The sequence below is a fragment of the Artemia sp. Qi Xiang Cuo genome, chromosome 4, assembly GCF_049724085.1.
Source record: "Artemia sp. Qi Xiang Cuo chromosome 4, ASM4972408v1, whole genome shotgun sequence".
Lineage (NCBI taxonomy): Eukaryota > Metazoa > Arthropoda > Branchiopoda > Anostraca > Artemiidae > Artemia > Artemia sp. Qi Xiang Cuo.
The window spans coordinates 77290750-77314454 of NC_142797.1; the positions used below are offsets into that span (position 1 = coordinate 77290750).

At 36.3% G+C, this 23705-nt stretch overlaps 1 protein-coding gene across 1 annotated transcript in view; it reads right to left on the minus strand.

The window, feature by feature from the left end:
- The window catches only part of LOC148953453 (cytochrome P450 3A8-like), a 97153-nt gene that overhangs the window by 9561 nt on the left and 63887 nt on the right, over nucleotides 1-23705 (minus strand). The window contains exon 8 of the mRNA XM_089088542.1: nucleotides 17678-17815. Within this exon, the coding sequence (XP_088944668.1) occupies nucleotides 17678-17815 (138 nt within the window). The remainder of the gene's footprint in view (nucleotides 1-17677; nucleotides 17816-23705) is intronic.

Here is a 23705-nt window from a genome sequence, read left to right on the forward strand (position 1 = left end):
TATTTGATTAGAAGTAAACTGCACAGTAAATTTTAGTCAGTTTTAATATGGAACTGAAAGTGAATGTGGAGGGGTATTACAATTCATATGAACTGAAAACAGGCGTAACATTTGGTGCTCAACTGGGCTGAAGCCATCCTGATCCCCAACCTGCAGATATCCTTGAACATTCACATATCATAATTCATAAGTTTATTAATAAAATATTATTAAGTTATATATTTTTGCAAATGTTAGTTTATTTTTATAAATACATTTTAGGGCAATTTATTAAAACGAACTCTGTATTTTTTTTCTTTTTATAAAGAGAAAAAAAGGACTCAAGAACAATTACAGCCAGATTTGTTTCCTTTATATTTGGTCCTGAATGAGCTTCCTTGGTCCTAAAATTCTAACATAGGTCTCTATATGATCTGAAATCTTAGAAATGATCAGTGCAAAAAAAAAATTATTTAACCACATTTCTGTCATGGGGTTTATTGCCCTTGTTAAAGTTTCCTAAGTCCACGGTGCTTACCTTAAAATTTTAACGCAATTCGAAGAAAAAATGGTTGTGCCATTTTGGGGTTTTACGAATTGATAAAACCTATTATATTAAATTTTGTTTTTTGTAGCCCAGTTTGATCCTGATATACATGATATACTTGATATACCTGATATAGCCTGGTATACATGCCTAGTAAGTTGCGTACCGATTAGAAACAGAACATATCCATGCAACGCGTAACAAGTCAAAAGTAGTAGTATGTTACAGTAGTATGTTACCTCATACTTTGCTTACACATATAGGAATTACCATGGTATTTGCTTAGACCTAAATAAAACAAAAGTATTTTGAAGATTGGTTAGTCGATATTTGACAACCAAAAAAGGGCTACAAATTCTTTTTTCTCAGATAGGTTTAAACCTGAAGGATAGGTAGGAAAAAGGGACCTCAGTAATGACAGAATCCGTGAAAAACAATGTTGCTTTGACAGTAGTATGTTACGTTATACTTTGCTTACACATATAGGAATTACCATGGTATTTGCTTACACATATAGGTAAAATATTTCCAGAGCATGTGCTTATGAATTGGCTTGCCCTATGTTCCTTGGCACCTTTCCAGAGCATGTACTTATGGATTTGGAGCCTTTACGTTCCTTCCTATGCTATTTGGAGCCTTTACGTTCCTTCCAATGCTATTTGGGGCCTTTACGTTCCTTCCTATGCTATTTGGGGGCTTTACGTTCCTTCCTATGTCATTTGGGGCCTTCCTATGCTATTTTCAAAGGGAGTGAGTATTTGGAGCATGTACTTGACGATGGATAAAAGGGTTAAGGTGATTAGCAATTACGAGCAAGGATCCCTCCACTGGTTCCTGGCAGTAGGATACGCATATCAAATTGCTGTACTGTGGGTTAGGTAACATGATTAAACACGCTTTTACAATCGGAATTCATTGATTGACATTTGCAAAAAAAGGGGTAATTAGTGATTGGATAATTTTTTAACGTGAAGGGTCAATTTTGGAGGGAAAACAAAAAATACTCAGAATCGAAAATAAATGGGATCTGCCACACGGGCACGGGTCAGAGGACCAGCGTTACACACGATCTGAGGGCCGGGGAGGGGGGGGGTCAATTTTGGAGGCAAACCAAAAATACTCAGAATCGAAAATAATTGGGATCTGCCTCAAGGGGAAGGCTCAGAGGCCCTTCGTTCCCCCATTTCTGCGGGCAGGGGAGGGGGGGGTCAATTTTGGAGGGAAAACCAAAAATGCTCAGAATCGAAAATAAATTGGATCTGCCTCAAGGGCAAGGCTCAGAGGTCCTTCGTTTCCCCATTTCTAAGGGCAGGGGAGGAGGGGGTCAATTTTTGAGGGAATACCAAAAATACTCAGAATAGAAAATGAATGGAATGCGCCTCTCGTTCAAGTCTCAGAGGCCCTACGTTCCCCCCATTACTTAGCGCAGGGAAGAGGGAGGGTTAATTGTGGGGGGACAATCAAAAATACTACGACTCAAAAATAACTGGTCTCTGACTAACGGGGCCGGCTCAGCGGCCCTTTGTTCCCCCATTTCTGAGGGCTGGGGAGGGGGGGTCAAATTTGGAGGGTTAACCAAAAATACTCAGAATTGAAAATAAACGGGATCTGTCTCATGGGCAAGGCTCAGAGGTCTTCGCTCCTCCATTTCTGAGGGGCAGGAGAGGGAGGGGGTAAATTTTGGAGGGAAAACCAAAAATACTCAGAATCAAAAATAAACGGGAATCTGACTCAAGGCGATGGCCCTGAGGCCCTTCGTTCCCCCATTTCTGAGGGCAGGAGAGGGGGGTGGGGTTTAAGTTTGGAGGAAAAAATAAAAACATCAAAAATAAAAGTGATCTACCTCAAGGGGCAGGCCTGGGCTGATGTTTGCAAGTCGAAGAATATGTCTTTGTTGGTTTGAATGTCTAAAGTGCCTGTCTTTCTCTGTTTACATGTTTGATTCATTTTGTTTGTATGTCCGGGTTGGTGTTTGCAAGTCCAAGTTGGGTTTTCAGACCTACGTTTTTTAGATTTTCGTGGGTGTTTGGTTCCCGGGGTTTATTATTTGAGAAGTTAACTTTAGTAGTTCGTGATTTGACGTGCCTGAAATCATGAATTAAAATAGTTAATTAGCTGTTCGGGTTTTCAGACCTAGTTTTTTAGATTTTCGTGGGTGGTAGGTTCCTGGGATTTATTACTTGAGAAGTTAACTTTAGTATTTCATAGTTTGACTTGCCTGAAATCATGAATTAGAATATTTAATTGACTGTTTGAGGATTTTCAGACCTAGGTTTTTTAGATTTTCGTGTGTGTTTGACTCCTGGGGTTTATTATTTGAGAAGTTAACTTTAGTATTTTGTGGTTTTCCGTGCCTGAAATCATGAATTAGAATAGTTAATTAGCTGTTTGGGGATTTTCAGACCTAGGTTTTTTAGGTTTTCGTGTGTGTTTGACTCCTTTCGTGTGTGTTTAAGAATTTAAACACATCTTCAACTAGTTATTTTTTTGTCAACTAGTTACATCTTCAACTATGTACGCGCGCGTACATAGGCTAACCTAACCTATGATTTTGGTATTTCTGTGCAATAATGTGGAATTTGGTAACATGTGTGTATGTTTGTGTGTGTGTCTGTGTGTGTTTTTGTGTGTGTTCGACTCTTGCATAAGAAAACCTTAAAATTTAGTAAATTGTCAAACGATGTCAAAATGTAACCTCTTAGTTTAACTGAGGTATTGGACCTTTCATCTATGCCGAACAAAAAAAAAATAACTAGTTGAAGATGTGTTTAAATTCTTCATCAACATAAAATCAAAAACATGAAAATTAAAATGTAAATGCTTATTTCAATGAAATAAAGGCCTTCTTAACAACTTAATGTTCATAAACAGTTGGAATCGGTTTTCTTCAGTATTGTTTGTGAATCATTAAAGATGGTGACTGACAAAAACATTTTGAAACTAAAGAAAACCTTAAAATTTAGTAAATTGTCAAAAAATATCAAAATGTAACCTCTTAGTTTAACTGAGGTATTGGACCTTTCGTCTATGCCGAACAAAAAAATAACTAGTTGAAGTTGTGTCTAAATTCTTCATCAATATAAAATCAAAAAAATGAAAATTGAAAATGAAATAATAGCCTTCTTAACAATTTAATGTTGATAAACTGTGGAAATAGGTTTTCTTCAGTATTGTTTGTGAATAATTAAAGATGGTGACTGACAAAAACATTTTGAAACTAAAGAAAACCTTAAAATTTAGTAAATTGTCAAAAAATATCAAAATGTAACCTCTTAGTTTAACTGAGGTATTGGACCTTTCATCTATGCCGAACAAAAAAAAATCTCTCAAACCCCTTAAAGCTCTTTTAAAAGATACAAAACTACTTATTTAACTCAAAAATTTCGTTTTTAATGGGCACCAAGTAGTTGGTCAAATTGACCTCAAAAGGGTTCATGATAAAAAAAATAGTTTGGGGCAAGAAAAAAAAACTAGAATAATGTCGTGAAATCATTCTCAACACTCAGAGCAGGGGGACGTTGGGATTGAATTATAGAGAAACATCGAGTTTACTTAAAAAAAAAACTACCACTAATATCATACGACCTAAATTATTTCATCAGATACGCCTGCACTCATAAACGATCCTTTTGAAATTCTTCTAACAAAACTGATTCTCAAGGTAAAAGTTTGAATCAATCACTTTTTGGTTGTCGAGTGTCCCTACTGAAAAACTACTGCATTAAAAAAAAATTCAATTGATCATACGACTTAAATTATTTCATTAGATACGCCAGCACTCACAAACAATCCTTTTGAAATTCTGCTAGCAATATCAATTCTCAAAGTAAAAGTTTGAATCAAACACTTTTAGGTTATCAAGTGTCCTTACTGAAAAACTACTACATTAAAAAAAAATTAAATTGTTCATACAACCTAAATTATTTCATCAGATACGCCAGCACTCATAAACGATCCTTTTGACATTCTTATAACAATATCGATGGTCAAGGTAAAATTTTGAATCCAACACTTTTAGGATATTGAGTGTCCTTGCTAAAAAACTACTGTATTAAAAAAAATAAATTAAATTTATCATACGACCTAAATTATTTCATCAGATACGCTAGCACTCATAAACGATCCTTTTGAAATTCTACTAACAACATCGATGCTCAATGTAAAAGTTTGAATCAAACACTTTTATGATATCGAGTGTCCTTACTGAAAAACTACTGCATTAAAGAATAAATTAAATTGATCATACGATCTAAATTATTTCATCAGATACGCCAGCACTCATAAATGATCCTTTTGAAATTCTGCTAACAACATCGATGGTCAAGGTAAAAGTTTGAATTAAACACTTTTAGGATATCGAAAGTCCTTACTGAAAAACTACTGCATTAAAAAATAAATCAAATTGATCATACGACCTAAATTATTTCATCAGATACGCCCACGAAAATCTAAAAAACGTAGGTCTGAAAACCCAAACGGTTAATTAACTATTCTAATTCATGATTTCAGGCAAGTCAAACCACGGAATACTAAAGTTAACTTCTCAAATAATAAATCCCAGGAACCGAACACCCACGAAAATCTAAAAAACTAGGTCTGAAAACCCAAACAGCTAATTAACTATTCTAATTCATTATTTCAGGCATGTCAAATCACGAAATACTCAAGTTAACTTCTCAAATAATAAACACTGGGAACCAAACACGCACGAAAATCTAAAAAACGTAGGTCTGAAAACCCAACTTGGACTTACAAACACCAACCCGGACATGCAAACAAAAAGAATCAGACATGTAAACAGAGAAAGACAGGCACTTTAGACATTCAAACCAACAAAGACAAATTCTTCGACTTGCAAACATCAGCCCAGGCCTTCCCCTTGAGGTAGATCCAGTTTATTTTCGATTCTGAGTATTTTTGGTTTTCCCTCCAAAATTACCCCCCCTCCCCTGCTCTCAGAAATGGGGGAACGAAGGGCCTCTGAGCCTTCCCCTTGAGGCAGATTCACGTTTATTTTCGATTCTGAGCATTTTTGGTTTTCCCTCCAAAATTTACCCCCTCCCTCTCTTGCCCCTCAGAAATGGAGGAACGAAGGACCTCTGAGCCTTGCCCATGAGAGAGATCCCGTTTATTTTCGATTCTGAGTATTTTTGGTTTTCCCTCCAAAATTGGCACTCCCCCCTCCCCTGCCCTCAGAAATGGGGGGACGAAGGGCCTCTGAGTCTTCCCCTTGAGGCAGATCCCATTTATTTTTGATTCAGAGTATTTTTGATTTTCCCTCCAAAATTGACCCCCCCTGCCCTCAGAAATGGGGGAACGAAGGGCCTCTGAGCCTTGCCCTTGAGGCAGATCCCATTTATTTTTGATTCTGAGCAAATTTGGTTTTCCCTCCAAAATTGACCCTTCACGTTAAAAAATTATCCAATCACTAATTACCCCTTTTTTGCAAATGTCAATCAATGAATTCCGATTGTAAAAGCATGTTTAATCATGTTACCTAACCCACCATACAGCAATTTGATATGCGTAGCCTACTGCCAGGAACCAGTGGAAGGATCCTTGCTCGTAATTGCTAATCACCTTAACCCTTTTATCCATCGTCAAGTACATGCTCCAAATACTCACTCTCTTTGAAAATAGCATAGGAAGGCCCCAAATGACATAGGAAGGAACGCAAAGCCCCCAAATAGCATAGGAAGGAATGTAAAGGCCCCAAATAGCATAGGAAGGAACGTAAAGGCCCCAAATAGCATAGGAAGGAACGTAAAGGCTCCAAATCCATAAGTACATGCTCTGGAAAGGTGCCAAGGAACATAGGGCAAGCCAATTCATAAGTACATGCTCTGGAAATATTTTTCCTATATGTGTAAGCAAATACCATGGTAATTCCTATATGTGTAAGCAAAGTATAACGTAACATACTACTGTCAAAGCAACATTGTTTTTCACGGATTCTGTCATTACTGAGGTCCCTTTTTCCTACCTATCCTTCAGGTTTAAACCTATCTGAGAAAAAAGAATTTGTAGCCCTTTTTTGGTTGTCAAATATCGACTAACCAATCTTCAAAATACTTTTGTTTTATTTAGGCCTAATTGGCTCAGTCCATATCCCCAGTCAGTCCCACGCCCATTAGAGACAAAGGAAAAGGCCCATTTTTGGGCGTCACCAATCAAAGCTAATTTCGAATTCGTTGTCTCTATATAGTTCTCCTGCCCTTAAAACCCATAAACGTCGTTTTGAAGCTCATTGAAAAGACAAAATCAAATGCCCCATGTTTGTTCGTCCCAAACTTTTTAGTAGGTTGGTATGGTTGTGACATTTTGAAAATATGGATCCATGCCCCTCCACAAAGTCAAATTCGGGGTCTAATTGGCGCTCCTACATTCTCTGAAAACGTCAACTCAATCCCTAAAGCTGCTACTGAAATAATGCAGATATAATATTTTGAGAAACTGGGTAAACAGGGTTAATTTTGCTATAGATTGCTATTAAATAAAAAAAAAACAAGTTTTTTCAACAGAAAGTAAGGAGCTACATTAAAACTTAAAACGAACAAACAGAAATTATTACATATATGAGGGGGTTAGTCCCCTAGTCAATACCTCACGCTTTACGCTAAAATTCGAATTTTATTCCAATACTTCAAGAATGACCCCTGATTTACAAAGGCCGTTTAATTAAAATATATAGCTCTTTTGAAAGTATTAAAGAAACCTTTAGCGTAAAGTGAGAGGGATTAACTAGGGAGAGAACCCCCTCATATACGTAATAATTTCTGTTCGTTTTAAGTTTTAATGTTGCTCCTTACTATCAGTGGAAAAAACTTGTTTTTTAATTTAAATTCTGATCTTTTTTTAAATAATGCTGGAAATTCCAGCACCCCCTTCATAGATATGTACCTATGTACCTGCCCCCATGAGAAAATTCTCCATGGAAAGATCCTCCCACGTAATCCTCTCCTCCGACCCCCCCCCCCTCCCCACCACCTGAAGAAATCCCTCTTGAAAACGTCTGTATACTCCCCAATAACCAATGCTATATTTAACTTAAATAAAAAAAACAAGTTTTTTTAACTGAAAGTAAGGAGCGACATTAAAACTTAAAACGAACAGAAATTATTCCGTATATGAAAGGGGCTGTCCCCTCCTCAATACCTCACTCTTTACGCTAAAGTTTTTTATTGTTTTAAAAAATAAAGTTGTGTGACAGATTCAAACTTTAGCGTAAAGAGTGAGGTATTGAGGAGGGACAGCCCCTTTCATATACAGAATAATTGCTGTTCGTTTTAAGTTTTAATGTCACTCCTGACTTTCAGTTAAAAAAACTTTTTTTTTATTTAATTTCTTAACGTTTTTGAATTAATGCAGCTTTGATTTTGGCTCTCCGTACATGAATAATTAAACGAAAATTGCATATTAATTTTACTTTTTTGGCTAAATGGCTGTCTCGGAATTTTGTTCTGACGTAACTTATGAATTAACTTACGTAACGAACTTCTATATTCGTATTTTTATTACGTATATTAGGGAGTTTGACCCCTAGTCGATACCTTGCTCTTTACGCTAAAGTTCGAATTCTGTTCGAATCACAAATCTCTGAATCACAAAGGCCGGTTAATTAGAATAGATAGCTCTTTCGGAACTACTAAAAAAAACTTTAGCGAAAAGGGTGAGGTATTGACTAGGGTGCGAACCCCCTCATATACGTAATAATTTCTATTTGTTTTAAGTTTTAATGTTGCTCCTTACTTTCGGTTGAAAAAACAATTTTTTTTTGTTTTAATTTCTGATCTTTTTTTAGATAATGCTGGGAAATCCGGCACCCCTTCATAGAAATGTCCCTTCCTCCAGGGAAACATCCTCCATGGAAGGATCCTCCCCCGGAACCCCTCCTCCGACACCCCCCATCAGAACCCATTAACCATTACTATATGTAAACAATGGGCAAAGTTCGTATTTCCAGCCCTTCCCTCGGGAACTGTGGAGGATTAAGTCATCCTCAAAGACATATTTATTAGATTTTCTACTACGCTGAAGAAAATGGCTATCTAAAAATTTTGATTGGGTTTATTTGGTGAAAAATGAGCGTGGGAGGGGGCCAAGTTGCCCTTAAATATTTTTGGTCGCTTAAAATGGGCACTAGAACTTTTAATTTCCGTACAAATTAGCCCTCTTACAATATTCTAGGAATACTGGATCGATACAATCACCCCTGGAAAAAAATACAAAAAAAAAAACAAATAAACACGCATCTGTGATCTTTCTTCTGAAAAAAAAATAAAAAATTCAACATTTTTGCAGATAGAAGCTTGAAACTTCCGCAATAGGGTTTTATGATAAGCTGAATCCGGTGGTGTGATTTTCATTAAAGGTCTATGACTTTTTAGGGGTGATTCCCCCTTTTTTCGAAAATAAGGCAAATTTTCTCAGGCGCGTAACTTTTGATGGGTAAAACTAAACTTAATAAACTTATATATTTGAAATCAGCATAAAAATCTGATTCTATTGATTATCTATGGGTATCAAAATTCCGTTTTTTAGAGTTTCGGTTACTATTGAGCCGGGTCGCTCCTTACTTGCATTTCGTTACCACGAACTGTTTGACAATGGGCAAAGTTTATAACTTGCAGCCCTTCCCCCGAGGACTCAGGGGAGTCATGTGATCTTCAAAGAAATATTTATTGGATTTTTGACTATGTTGAACAAAATGGCCATCTAATAGTTTTGATTAGGTGACTCTGGGAAAAAATTAGCGTGGTAGGGGGCCTGGTTGCCCTCCAATTTTTCGGTCAATAAAGAAATGCACTAGAACTTTTAGTTTCCGTTCGAATAAGCCCTCTCGTGATATTCTAGGACCACTGGATCGATACGATCTCCCCTGAAAAAAAAAAAAAAACAAATAAAGACACTTCCGTCATCTTTCTTCTGGCAAAAATACAAAATTCCACATTTTTGCAGATAGAAGCTTCAAACCTCTACAGTAGAGTTCTCTGATACGCTAGATCTGATGGTTGAGTTTCATTAAGATTCTATCACTTTTGCGGGGATGTTTCCCCCTTTTTCTGAAAATAAGCCAAGTATTTTTAGGCGCGTAACTTTTGATGGTAAGACTATATATCTGAAATCAGCATAATAATCTGATTCTTTTGATGTATCTGCTGTTGTTAAACTTCGGTTTCTTAGAGTTTTGGTTGCTATTGAGCCGGGACGCTCCTTACTCACAGTTCGTTACCAGGAACTGTTTGATTTCTTCGGAATTACATTCTAGTTCAAAAGAGGCTCATAGTACCAAAATTTTAAACGGTTAAGGGACTAAATACTTGTATCTTACTTTATTTTCACTCTCCCAGGTTAAGATTCACTGCCCATTCTCCCCAGTATTCCTTGAAAGCTTCAGCACAATCTCAAAACCTGTTCTCAGGACATATTCATTGCGATCTATTCTGGGGCGCCTATTCGGGAGCAAGGCATATCCCGGGTGATTAGGGGATTTGACCCCCCCCTCAGAAATATCAGTCCGACTCGTAAAAGCGTAATAAAAAGAAAAAAAATATTTTGAATTTTTTAGGGTTTTTACTCCCCCCCCGACAAAAATCCCATCCAAAAAAAGTCCTGGATACAGCCCTACATAGGAGATGTAGTGTTTTGATAAAATGATACTAAATAATTTATTTTGATTCACATTGTGACTTAGCCATGAATGGATTAGCCTATAGTCCCCATAAATTCAAATTCAAATTCAAATTAATTTATTTAACATAAAAAAATACAAACAAATTTACAGCGGCCATCTACAAAAACCCGAAGGTTTGTTTACGATGGCTGCAAATCCATTATTATAAAGCTCTACATCCACATAAAAACTATCTCTTTACGGGGAAAAATCAGCACTTGAACTGAATCAACATAAAGAACATATCCTACTCTAAAAGGATTACACTCTAGAAATCGCAAGTGAGAAATATCACATATCATCCTTAAGACATACACTCAAAAAAAAAAAAACAGAAAAAAAAAATTAAATAAAAAAATAGAAAAAGACATACATCTAAATAAATCAACTATGACAATATAAATATGTATAAGCTACACTATAGAGCCGACTCCGTGCGCTTTGGCTGGGTAATTTTGCGAAGATGCGACCATTATCTGTCCAAACAATTTTCATACCAAACATTAATCAAATTCAAAAATCTAATCATTCAGATTATAACCCAAAAGGTAACGCTTCAATCTACTCTTGAGCTGGCTTACATTATCAACTTGTCTTATAGCATCCGGGAGGGAATTGCACACCCCCGGTCCCGCAAAACGAGGCAGAAACGCAGCAAGTTGAGTATTCCGGAGCTCCAATGCAAGGTCATTCGCATTTCTAGTCTCATAACAGTAATAAGATTAGTTAGCTTTAAAAATTTCCCAAAATACCTCCGGTGAACACTTATTCAAACATTGAAAATAAAAATTGCTAACTGGTAATCCCGTAACTGATAAATATTTAAAATTTTCAAACTTGTAAAGCAATTCAACGTGCTATTCTCAAACTGAATGTAATTACCTAAAATACGAACTATTTTATTCTGTAAAATTTGGACCTTTCTAAAACTTGAAATAAAACTACTAGTCCATAACATGCAACCATATGATAAATAAGGGCTAACAATAGAATGATAAAGTAAAAGTAAAACATTTGACGGTAGTTGATTTTTCAGTCTTCTTATCACAACCAACCCTCTTGAAATCTTAACTGCCACAAGATTACAATGTGATTTCCAACTTAAATTAAAATCAAGACTAAAGCCCAAATATTTAACACTATTTACATGCTTTAAAAATTCACCGTTAAAAATAATTTTATTATCTAAAACACATGAAACTCCATTTCTACAAAATGTCACGAAATTTGTTTCTGAAATATTCACTACCAAATAACTAGAATTTGTAAAACTTATCAATTAAGCGAGGGCCTTATTTGTCTTCTCATTTAACTGGTTCAGACAAGTAGCTGTAATCGTAAACACCATGTCATCAGCAAAAGACGTTATAAGTGCATCTGATATAGAAGAACGCATGGTATCAACGTAAATTAGATAAAGAAGTGGGCCAAGCACTGAACCCTGAGGCACACCAGAATTAACGATAAAATTTTTTGAAATAAAATTTTTTATAGAGACTCGAATAATACGCTGGTTAAGATAAGATTCAAACCATTTCAGAATAACCCCTTGGATCCCTAAACGGCTTAGCCTATTTAACAAAATTTTATGAACCACCTTGTCAAAAGCCTTTCCAAAGTCTATAAATACTGAAAGTACCAGTACTCTTTTTTCGAGAGCAACATTGATGAAATCTGTTAGATGCTGGACTGCATGTATTGCAGAGTGGTTTTCCTGAATCCAAACTGGGTATCACTAAGAAAACCGTAAGTAGTCAGATGGTTATAAAGTCGTCGATGCATCACTTTTTCATACAGCTTAGCAAATAGGGGCAATATTGAAATCGGCCTCCAATTAGACGGATCAGTTTTTGAACTCCCTTTGTGAAGCGGAATAACTTTAGCCTCTTTCAGACGAGTAGGAAATTCACCTTTCTTCAAAGAAAGGTTAATCAAATAAACAATACAAGGCAACAAATATACCATAACATGCTTGAACGCTTTCAGATTAATTCCATCATTCTCTGGAGAACTTAATTTTACCAATCCTTTTAGGCTATCTTTTTTAATTCTTCAATGTTCGTTTCATCTGCAGATATTGCCAGTCCAACTCCCTTTTCGTCACGGAACATCTCATTAGTTTCACTATTTTCATCGTATTGATTCTCACTTGTTGGTTCACCAGACCTGGAAAAATATTCACCAAACAAATCAGCCACCTCTTCATTTCCCTTAACAAATTTACCATTAGAGATCAGACTGGTAGGAATCTCAGTCTCTTTCTTCTTATTTATGATTTCATTTATAATATTCAAAGTCATTTTCGTATTGCCGTTGTTTTCCTTAAATTTCTATCCATAATATTAGCGGATGCATGACCGCCATAGCCGATTTAATTTATTACGGATTTGTCTAAATTCAGTTAGATCTTGACTATGGTTACTATTTAAGTAACTCAAATACAATGTATTTCTCCTTCTAATTAAGTCAAGTAGCTCTATAGTTACCCAAGGTTTTCGGGGTTCCTTTTTCCTCACCTTTATGCTCTTTACTGGGCAAGTTCTCTCAAATATTGGCTGCAATATGTCCATGAACTTATCGAATGCCGCAGAAGCACTTTCAGATTCTTCATAAACTGGTTTCCATGACACGATACTTAGTTCCTCTCTAAACTTCTGTAGGTTCTCTTTTTTTAGTTGCCTTTTTTTAACCTTTGTCCTGTTCTGCTTTATCGCATAATGATATGAAGTCACTGCTACTATAGGAAAGTGATCGGAAACCTCATTTACTATAACGTCAGCATAACAGTTATGTAATACCCGGGATCGCACGAAAATATTGTCAATAAGTGTAGCTGACTGTCCTGTAACACGAGTCGGAATCCTAACTAATGGATAAAAATCATAACTAGAGAAAAGGTTTAAAAAATCCAAATTCATTGTATAAACTTAAAAGATCAAAATTAAAATCCCCCATGCAAATGCACTCCAGATTACTCAATTCTACTGCATCCATTAAACTACTAAAACCATTTTCAAACTCCTCCCAAACTGTACTCGGCTGCTTATAAGCCTCAGTAATCAATATATTTTTTCCACCAACTTCCAGCTCAAGAGTAAAAGATTCTACCTTACCTTCTATCCAAACTGATAGGTTTTCCCTTATTTTAGCAACAAAATGATCCTTAACCATAAATGCCAAACCTCCACGTCACATTCTCTCACTATTCCTTACAATAAGCCTGTATCCTGAAAAATTATATAACGACAGAACATGCATAGAAGTTAAAAAAGTTTCACAAAGATCAATTACATCGAATTTACTATTCACATTTTAAATTAACTAGAGAATTTCATAATACTTTGAAGTTACATGGCAATTCCAATAACACAGGCAAAACAGTCTTGCATTCACCTCTAATCCTGAAGAAATCACATCCACATAACAACTATCTCTTTGCGGGGAAAAATCAGCATTTATACTTTCTGGAAGTAAGTCATCATAAAGAACATCTCCCACTCTAAAAGGATTACTCTCTAGAAAACGCAAGTGAGAAATATCACCCATTATCCTTACAAAATCCACTCAAATCAACTATGAAAAATTCAGTAAGTATCAGCTAGGCTATAGAGCCGACGCGGTGCGCTTTGGCTGGATAATTTCGCGAAAATGCGACCTTTGTCTGTCCAAACATTTTTCACACCGAACTTGCCCCTTGCACTATCTAATAATGCCTTTCTACGTTTCGTAAGAAATTCACTAGCATAAATTCTGGATCCAGCTAATTTTGATTTAGTTTTAAACACTTCGTACACAAGTTCTTTTGATACCAACTTCACTAAAACTGGGGCCACAGGATCTGGATTTCAGCGGGCTAAATTTCGAGAATCTTCCGTAGAGTTGAGTCTGAAACGCTGAATCGACACAAAATGTTCTCTAGTAATAGTCAAAACTCCCATAGTTGACTTAACAAGGTTTAGGACTGTCGTATCAAGATCTGAGCCAGGTGGCTGTCTTATTCCTGAGAATATCAGACAGTCATGCATAGGTTCCTGTTCAAAATCATCAAGCTTGTTCTCCATTGTAAAAATACGATTTTCTAGTGCTTCAATTTGACTCTTTAGTCCTTTAAGTAAGTTTTCAATGCGCTCAAACCTCGGATTAAAATCTAGCACTATAGCATCATAAATTTATGCAGTAATAATTTGACTATTTATCTGTACAGCACCAGAAGACCCAGTTCCAATGTTTTGCGCTATTTTTTCTGCAACACGTTTTTCTATATCTGCCACTAGCTTAGTCTAAGTTATCGTAACTTCTTCCTGGGTCGCAGCTAACTGTTGAAAAAGTCCAGAAATGGAAGAACTAGAAGAATTTTCAGGCGTCCCTGTTCTAGCAAACTCTTTGTATATATTGGGGAAAGTCGCTACTTCTGTGAATGCTTGTCCTACCTTTTTAGTTTTTGATTTCTTTGCTTCATTAATATTCTCTGCATAAGAAACTAAGCAATTTTCACTAACTGTCTGCTTATCATGAGTACTGTAGCAGAATACTAGATAACTCAGTCCATTTCTAGTGGAATTTCTTCCAAGTATTCAAACTGGCCAAAGGAGGTATTTAATAAACTTTGCTAAGGCAAGATCTCCGATAGTAAACATCTCTTGTTTATTTAATCAGTATATCAAGAAGCACATCGGTAAAAAAAAAAGATATATACCGGTATTAATTGTGAACTTTGATAACTGCTGAAGGTCACTGTATTAATTAAGTTCTTGTTAGTGAAATAATAAGTCCAAAAACATGAGTTTATACTCTGAAGACTGGCAATGGAAATTTAATGTCCTGAGGGAATTTGAAATTGCCCGCAAAACTATAATCCGCTTATTAAAATAAATCCAAAATGAAAGTCCACAGGGAAATTTCACAGCTTGAGCAGGGTTATATCCGAAAAATTTTTGATGTTAACACAACGAAGTCTGAATCAATACTGAGGTTGATAGGGCAAAACTATTCATCTGCATTGGAGGAAATCATTATTATTTAAACTTAAACAATTAAGTACCTAAAAGTTTCAACTTGATACCTCAAGCTGTTCAAAAATATTACAGATACGCCGTTTTGGCTAATGGGAAAGTAAATAGTATAGACGTGTCAAAGGGAGAGAGGTTAGTAATTGCTCCTAGATTTCTCGCTCCCCTACCCAGATTTTGGAAAAAAATTTGTCATTTTTATTGAAAAGTAATTTTTGTCGGTATTGCCATTGAAAACATCAAAAATTACTCTCTCAAAGATTTTGAAAAATAAATCTTACCCTTCTAGATTTTTCTTAGTTGGCATCCCTGACATAGTGCCTTTGAATTTACCTTACTATCTAACTGTGCTTACATTATAAATACTATAAGAGCTGACAGAATAAAACATTTTGGTGGATCAGAGACAAATTTGTTTAGCACATTCCCCTCCTCTCAGCGCAAAAGATGAACTACTCTTTTCCTACTCTCTCCTTTTCCTTGCCCCGATAGTTCCTGAGAATTTAAACTTTATCCCCAAAGGCGTTTCTAGGATATAGCAAATATACAACTTCAAGGACCCGGATGCACGCAGTGTCTTCTGTCTACACTATGTCTCTTTCCCTTATATCAATATTGGAGAATCACTTGATCCCAGCCACAACACTACTTGAAAGTTTCAACTTGATTCCCCAAGGAAATCTCGAATTACTGCAAATAATTTGAAAAGTTAGGTGCATAAGTGCAGGTTTCATTTCCAGATTATACCATTGAGAAACTCTAGGCATCTTGGCCAAGCGAATGACCTCTGATACGTCCTAGCTGATTGGACAACCGAACCTAGACTTAGCCATCTTTTCTACCAAAACCTCTCTGTGAACAAAGGATAATTTACATAATTAAAGACTAATACCCATGTCGCTTGATATCAAGCCTGGAACCATAAATATTGAACCTTTTCAAAATTGTGAACAAAATGAAAATCTGAACCTAATTTAGTATTATAGGGGTCACAAAGGGGTAGGTTAGCAAAAATCGACACGCAAGGGGTGCTGATTGCCCCAAAATCATTTTTAGACCTTAAAAGAACACTAGAATTTTCAAATTCCAATCAAACGATCCCTTCCCAAGTGTTTACGTACCTCTTTCACACGAATTTGCCAGGGGAAAAAGTTTTTTAGTACTTTTTGTGCTCCCATTTGGTGGGCAAATGGGAGCAGGATAAGGGTGACCTTGCCCTGGAGCAATTTATCTGTGCTTTACAATCCTGTCGTCCCAAGGACTTAGAGCTGGAAATTTCAAGTCCATGGTGGAAAACAATTTTTTGGTTCATTACTAGACCGCTAACTCCCTCCTCTTCTGCAACAAGACTGTTCATCCTTTTGACCAAGACAATGATTCCTAAAAGTTTTAAACCAGCAGCACACCAAGCACCTTTTTCCCATTATAATTTTGGTCTAAACACTTGTCAATATCCATTGTTTACGGCTCTTGAACTCAGAGCTTTCAGTTTTGGAGCCCTTTCCCTCCCATAAGGTTATTCATCCTTTCAAAAGTTTTTAATAGAGCAACTTTATCTAAAGTTTGATCAGATGTATTGAAGGCATCTTGAAGGTATGATGTGTAGGTAACAAAAAAGAGGAAGGGAGGGGAACTGGTTGCCCTCTCAGTTAAGTAATTGGGATATAGGTTAATCCGGCTATTAGGGTAGCACTAATGACTATGTTAAACAGGATAGCACTCTAAGGGCATATTATTCTTTACATAGGCAGCATTATAGTTCTGCCTCTGACTGTTTTTCTTTAAAAAGGGAACGAATTTGCATGATTTACAAAATTATTCTTATATGACAACTAGGTAAATTTTAGGTGAAATAAATGATTCTGGGTGGATGAATTTAACAGCTCCCTATTCCTCCGCTGAGTAGCATTGGCATCCGCTGTGGGAGTGGGCTTAAAGAGACGTACTTCCACCATGGCAAACATAACACGCAAAAAAAAACCAGCAGCAGCAAAAGTTTAAGAATTGGAATAACCAAGTTTAGAATAGTACCCCAAATAAATAATAAAAAAAATAAATATACGAAAAACAAGGCAAAATAATCCCTAGGAATCTAACCTCCGCCCCTCCCTCCCCTAAATAGAAAAGAAAACTTAAGATTGACCTACTAAGAAACTCCACATAATGGTCTTAATTTTATAATTATGTCGAACATTAAACTTCGCTTTGTTTTCAATATCAAACGGTTTTCAAATAGAAACTATTTTCAACTCTTAACAGTTTTCGATTCTAAACAATGTTTCAATGTATTTACTTCATTAATATTTCCCCTTGGGAAAATTACAGCAATAAAGTATATCCGTCCCATATTCAGCAATGGTCCAAAACTTGTTGATTTTATAGACAATGTCAGCTAAAAGGTCATAATGATACCATGATCATCTTATTAGTGTCTTTGTATTTCCAGAAAATTAAGGTAGTTCTCCTCACCTGTATTGCAGCATCAGTTTTGCGAGACAAATTTTCATTTCATTTAAAGCGAAACGTGTTCCAATACAATTCCTTGGGCCAGCTCCAAAGGGTAGCCATGCCATTGGATGTTGTTTAAGCTTATTGTCCAGCTCAAACCTGAAAGTAGAAAGGATACAGTACAAATTTCAAGGATATTTTTATTATTACTTTGTTGCAAACACAATTCTTACAAAATAATCTTATAACCTTGTGGTAAATTTTATGTGGGAAGAACACAACAGATTTTAGAAAATAGGCTACAGCAACACAAGAATCTCATAGATTGGTCTCTAAAACAAAATAAAACACCAGAAACGTTTGAGTCAGCTGTTGCAGAACATGTTTATAAATTTCCTCATCACAATATTTTATTTGATCAAACAAAAATAGTAGATACGTCTGTAGGACTTTTACAAAGCTTCAGGGAAATTATAGAAATAAAAAAGATAATATATGGGGGTATTAGCATCAATAGAGATGAAGGGGATTTTAGGATCAATTCAATTTATAATAGTTTAATTAAAAAGCAGGTAAGATTTTCAATCAGTACTGATTTTAATAATAGTTCTGAAACAAAAGATGACCTTGCGAACAAAGGTCAGAATGGGTTAAATGTTGGGAAAAGTAAACGAACTGCAGCTAAGCTTGCAAGCAAACGAATCGGTTCAATTTATAATTCAAACATTGGGTGATGAACTTGTGTGATCTAATTAAGGGTTATGGGCCGGGGGTTAGCCGACCTTTATTGTTTTGGTTTAAGTATAAATAAATTTTTATTTTTTGATAGATTTCCAATTATATACTTTTGAGAAGGCGTGTTTCAATCAATATAAACATTCGATTTTGTTTATACGCCAATGAATTGATGTGTTTATTTAATATGTGAGTTTTGTTTTCCTATTTATTTATATTTTTCTTCTGTTTGTTTAGTATGTTTTTATACTGATGTAAGTTAAGGTTTTTAAAAAGAACATTTTTTTTCATTTTTTTCCCCCGTTGAGAAAGGCTCCCGGACGTGGGGCCGAAATATTCGGAGTTTTTTTTGTTTAATTTAGTGTTTTATTTGTATTCACTGCTTTATAAGAATTAAAACCCGTTTTAATTCTAGCGTTTTAATATGCCTAGTCAGTGAGTTACACATATTTATAAGTAGTAGGCTAAATATGTCACTGAGTTATATATTTCTGTATATAACTTATATAGGCCTAGTCAGTGAGTTACACATATTTATAAATAGTAGGTTAAATATGTCACTGAGCTATATATTGCTGTATATAACTTATATAGTCCTAGTCAGTGAGTTATGTATATTTATAAGTAGTAGGTTAAATATGTCACTGAGTTATGGCCTTTGCAAAACAAAAGTGATCAGTATATCTGGACTCGTCTTGGCCATTCAGCGTGTCTTCAGGTAGCAAGAAGGGACTGCTGTACAGGGATGTATAATGAGTTCAGAAAAGGGACGGCCAAAGGAGGAACCTTGTTCCTGGAGGTCTAGAAGCGAAAATGGAACGGCCTTATCCAGGGACATAAATGAAGGTGGAGGAGGAAGAAAGCCCCTCAAATGTACACTAAAAGGGCCCACTGGTTTGTCCACAAGTTCCATGAGTTGCAAACCTTCTCCCAGCAATGGGTTAAATTGCATGGTGATGCAGAACACCATAGCGGGAGGGTCCTCTATAGGAGGACAATTGTGGCAGGGCGTAAGATCCAGATCTATGGACAACGGCCTCTGCAAAGGGCTGCCTAGACCTTTTCGGGGTACCTGCAAGACTGGGGACCTTGCGGTCAATTCTATTCCCACTTGAGGAGTGGCGCCCCTCGAGGAAATTATAGCCTAGTAAACGACACAGCATTTGCACGGGATTCTGATTAATGGACAATTCTTTTGGGATTGGTATGTTTTAATGGGCGTCTTTGGGCTGAAAAACCTCTTCCTAGCTAATCTATCTATTACGGGTTGCCTCCCCGTAGTAGCATAATATTTTTAGGCATGAATATATATTGAATCGAAGGTAATTGGGTTGAGATTTTCTGTGCAGGATTTCGACTCCTTCTGATAGAAGAGCATAGCCAAGTGCTGAGAACCATATTGTGACAAAGATGGGCTCAGGATTGCACAAAGCCTCCATTCATGGAGGTCCCAGGGACTTCTTGCTGTCCGTTTCTAAGCCGGCTTAAGCACTTCGGTGTAGAATTGAGAAGATATGTGATCCCCTTCCTGCACTGGTATCCGGGATTATTGCTTTTCCTGATGCGAAAATAATTTCAATGATTTACAGAACATGAAAATTGGAACTTGGAATGTTACGACATATAAAAATGAGTATCGTATCAACATTTTGACTGATGAATTCAGACGATTCGAACTGGATTTATTAGGAATTTCAGAAACTCATATCCCAGGAGTAGGAAGCTTGAAATTAGGTGATATAGAATTTATTTACTCAGGCAGGAAGAATTGGGTACATAGACAGGGAGTAGGGCTCATGATGAATAAGGAAGCTGCTAAGTCTTGTTTAGGCTGGGAAGGTATTAATAATAGAATAATTGCTCATTTTATGACTAGAAAGTTCAGGGTATCAGTTATAGTAGTATACGCCCCTGTAGATCCGACTGATGGAGATACTAGTGACTCAGATGAATTTTACTTACAGTTACAGGAGCAAATAGACAAGGTCCCAGGTAGAAATATGATGTTATTACTGGGAAATTTTAACGCCCAGGTTGGTAGAAATAAGGATAGATGGTATCCCAGCTTAGGTAAATTTGGTGTAGGAAAAGAAAACAGTAATGGATACAGACTTTTGCAATTTTGTAGGTATAACAATCTAGTTATAACCAATACGGTGTTTGGTCATAAAATGGCTCATAAGCTAACTTGGTATTCACGTGATGGTAAGACAGCAAACCTTATTGATTATGTTATAGTAAACCGAAGACTGGCAGGATCAATACAAGATACTAGGTATAGAGGCTGTATGATGTTAAATAAAGATCACCATCTAGTAGTGTCAAGGGTTAATCAAGCTGAATATCGGAAGGTACCTCCCGAGAAGTTATGATGTTGGTGGACTCCAGGATGAGAATTTGAGAGAAATTTTCCAGGAACAGTTGAATACTAAACTTGAGAGTTTAAAATTTGTTAATGTGGAAGATGGTTGGAATAATTTTAGAAACATAATTTCTGGAGTTGCAGAAGGTTTAGTAGGGAAGAAAGTTAGAACTGCAGCTCAGAATATTAGTGAAAAAGCTTTATGTTGAATAGAAAGGACAAAGGACTTGTACAAGAATTATCTGAGTGATAGATCGCATGAAAACAAAAGAAATGTAAAGAAAGTGGAGAAAGCATGGAAATATGAACTAAGGAGGTGTGAAGTGGAGGCCATGGATAAAATTGCCGAGGATTTAGAAGATGCAGCAAGACGGCATAATAGTAAAATATTGTACTCGCACGTTAACAAATTGAGAGGTAGAAGTCAATCCGGACTTGTCCCAGTTAAAGATAGGAATGGGGTGGCAATTAGCGATAAGGAAAAAGCTAGAGCGAGATGGGCCGAACATTTTGAGAACTCGCTTAACCGAGATAGAGTTGCAAGAAAAAATATAGAGGAAAATGAAAAAGTTTGTGATACCTTGGATGTGAAGGAAGATTTGTTTTGTGAGGAGGAATTAGCAACAGTACTAAAAGAATTAAAGAATAATAAGGCTCCAGGTGCTGATAGGGTAGTAAATGAGTTTCTTAAATATGGTGGCTCTGAGGTTAGAAATAAGTTATTGAAGATTATGAATATGATTTTTGAAAAAGGGGAAGTACCTAACGATTTTAGGAAAACCTTAATTAAGCCACTTTATAAGAAAGGTGATAAAAGTGAGTATGGTAATTATCGAGGCATTAGTCTGGTCTCTGTAGGTAGCAAATTGCTTAGTAATATGATACTTTTTAGACTGAGAGATGCCGTAGACAAAGTTTTAAGAGAAGAGCAGTGCGGTTTTAGAGAAGGTAGAGGATGTGTTGACCAAATTTTCACTCTTAGGTTAATAATTGAGAAGTGCCTAAGTTTTCAAACACCTTTGGTCCTCAGTTTTATAGATTATGAGCAAGCGTTCAATTCTGTTGATAGAGGAGCTTTAGTAAAGGTTTTATCCTTGTATGGTATACCAGACAAATACAATAAAGTGATTAGTGTTATGTACGAGAATAATACTGCAGCGGTTAAGGTAAGAAATGAGGATAGCAGCTGGTTTGGTATTAAATCAGGAGTTAAGCAGGGTTGTGTTCTATCCCCCTTTATATGGATTGTTTTGATGGACTTTGATTCAAGGAGCACAGGAAAGGCAATGGGAGACCACGGAATCAAATGGGGAGGAAAAAGTCTCCTGGACTTGGATTATGCTGATGATTTAAGCATCCTAGATGAAAGTGTGAGCAGAATGAATGAAGTTTTAGAGGTTTTGCGAGTTCAGGGTGCTAGTATTAGTTTGAAAGTTAATGTTAGGAAGACTAAGTCACTAAGGCTAGGAATAAGTGAAGATGAAAAGGTGACGTTTGGGAATGAAAAGATTGATCAGGTGGGCAGCTTCACTTACCTTGGTAGTATTATTAGTAAAGATTGTGGGATGAGTGAAGATGTTAACAATAGAATAGCCACGGCTCAGTGTGTTTTTTCACAGTTAAAAAAAGTCTGGAAGAATAGGAAGATAAGTCTGCAAACCAAGATTAGAATCTTAGAAGCTACAGTGATGACAGTGGTCAAATATGGCTTTGAAGCATGGACGCTCCGAAAAGCGGATGAAGATTTGCTAGATGTTTTACAGAGAAATTGCTTAAGGATTGTTCTGGGTACCCGCCTGACTGACCGTATTTCAAACAATAGGCTATACGAAAAATGTGGTTCAATACCACTTTCTAGGTCTATAATGAAAGAAAGGTTGAGGTGGTTAGTGCATGTTGTGCGGATGAAGGATGACAGATTGCCGAAGATTGTTCTTTTCGGCCAACCATCTAGGGCTAAACGGAAAGCAGGTCGTCCCCGTCTATGGTGGGAAGACGTCATAAAGAAAGATTTAAAGGAAATGGGAACTTCGTGGGCGGGTGTAAAAAGGGAGGCTTTGAATAGATTGGGGTGGAAGAGGAGCGTGCGTAGCTGTGTTGGCCTCAGGCGGCTTGGTGCTGCGATGATTTGTTAGTAGTAGTAGTAAAACCCGTTTTTCTTGTTTAAATTTTTTGTAAATGGAAAAGCAGTGTGCTCTAAGAAATTATTTACCTTAGAATTGATTGTTCCCACACTGATTACTGCACAAAATCCATTTTAAGTCAATTAAATGGATTTTTTATTAATGGTGGCGGTAAGTTAACACTTCATAGCACGTCTCATATGAGACATGTTATAAATATATGAAACATAGGCTATATAGGATGTATATGTTAAATTGTTAAATACACCATGTAAATATATATGATAGATACTTGAGATATCTGATTGAATGGTCTAATTTAAGAGTTTGTATAGTTAAACTGAACTTCAACAAAGGGTCAATACGTAAATTATAGATTTTATAAAAAGTGTTCCCTTTTAGCACTGAGAATGACAGAAACAGTTGGATAATAAAGTAACAAAATTTAATTAGTTTTTGCATTTGTATTCTACCTTTCTTATTTCTGTTGGCTCTAATCTAAAAAAAAATGCAAAAGATTTACACAAGCAACTAATCATAATCTGCATGTATCATTTTGCTGATGACACCATAATACATTTAGTCATCCCGAAACATGAACCCTCAATCAAAGTCTCTCTGCCACTAAAGACAGATCTTCTTTAAACTAAATCTTCCGGCCAAAAATGCCATGTACTCGTATAGCTCACAAGTCCATCATCTTGAATGGAATTATAATGAAAGTTGACGAGAAGCTTGTCCTCGGATACACTTTACCAGAGATATCTCTTGAAACACTAACCTCGAATGGCTGAGAACCTACTACGCAGAAAAGCTGGAGAGCAATATT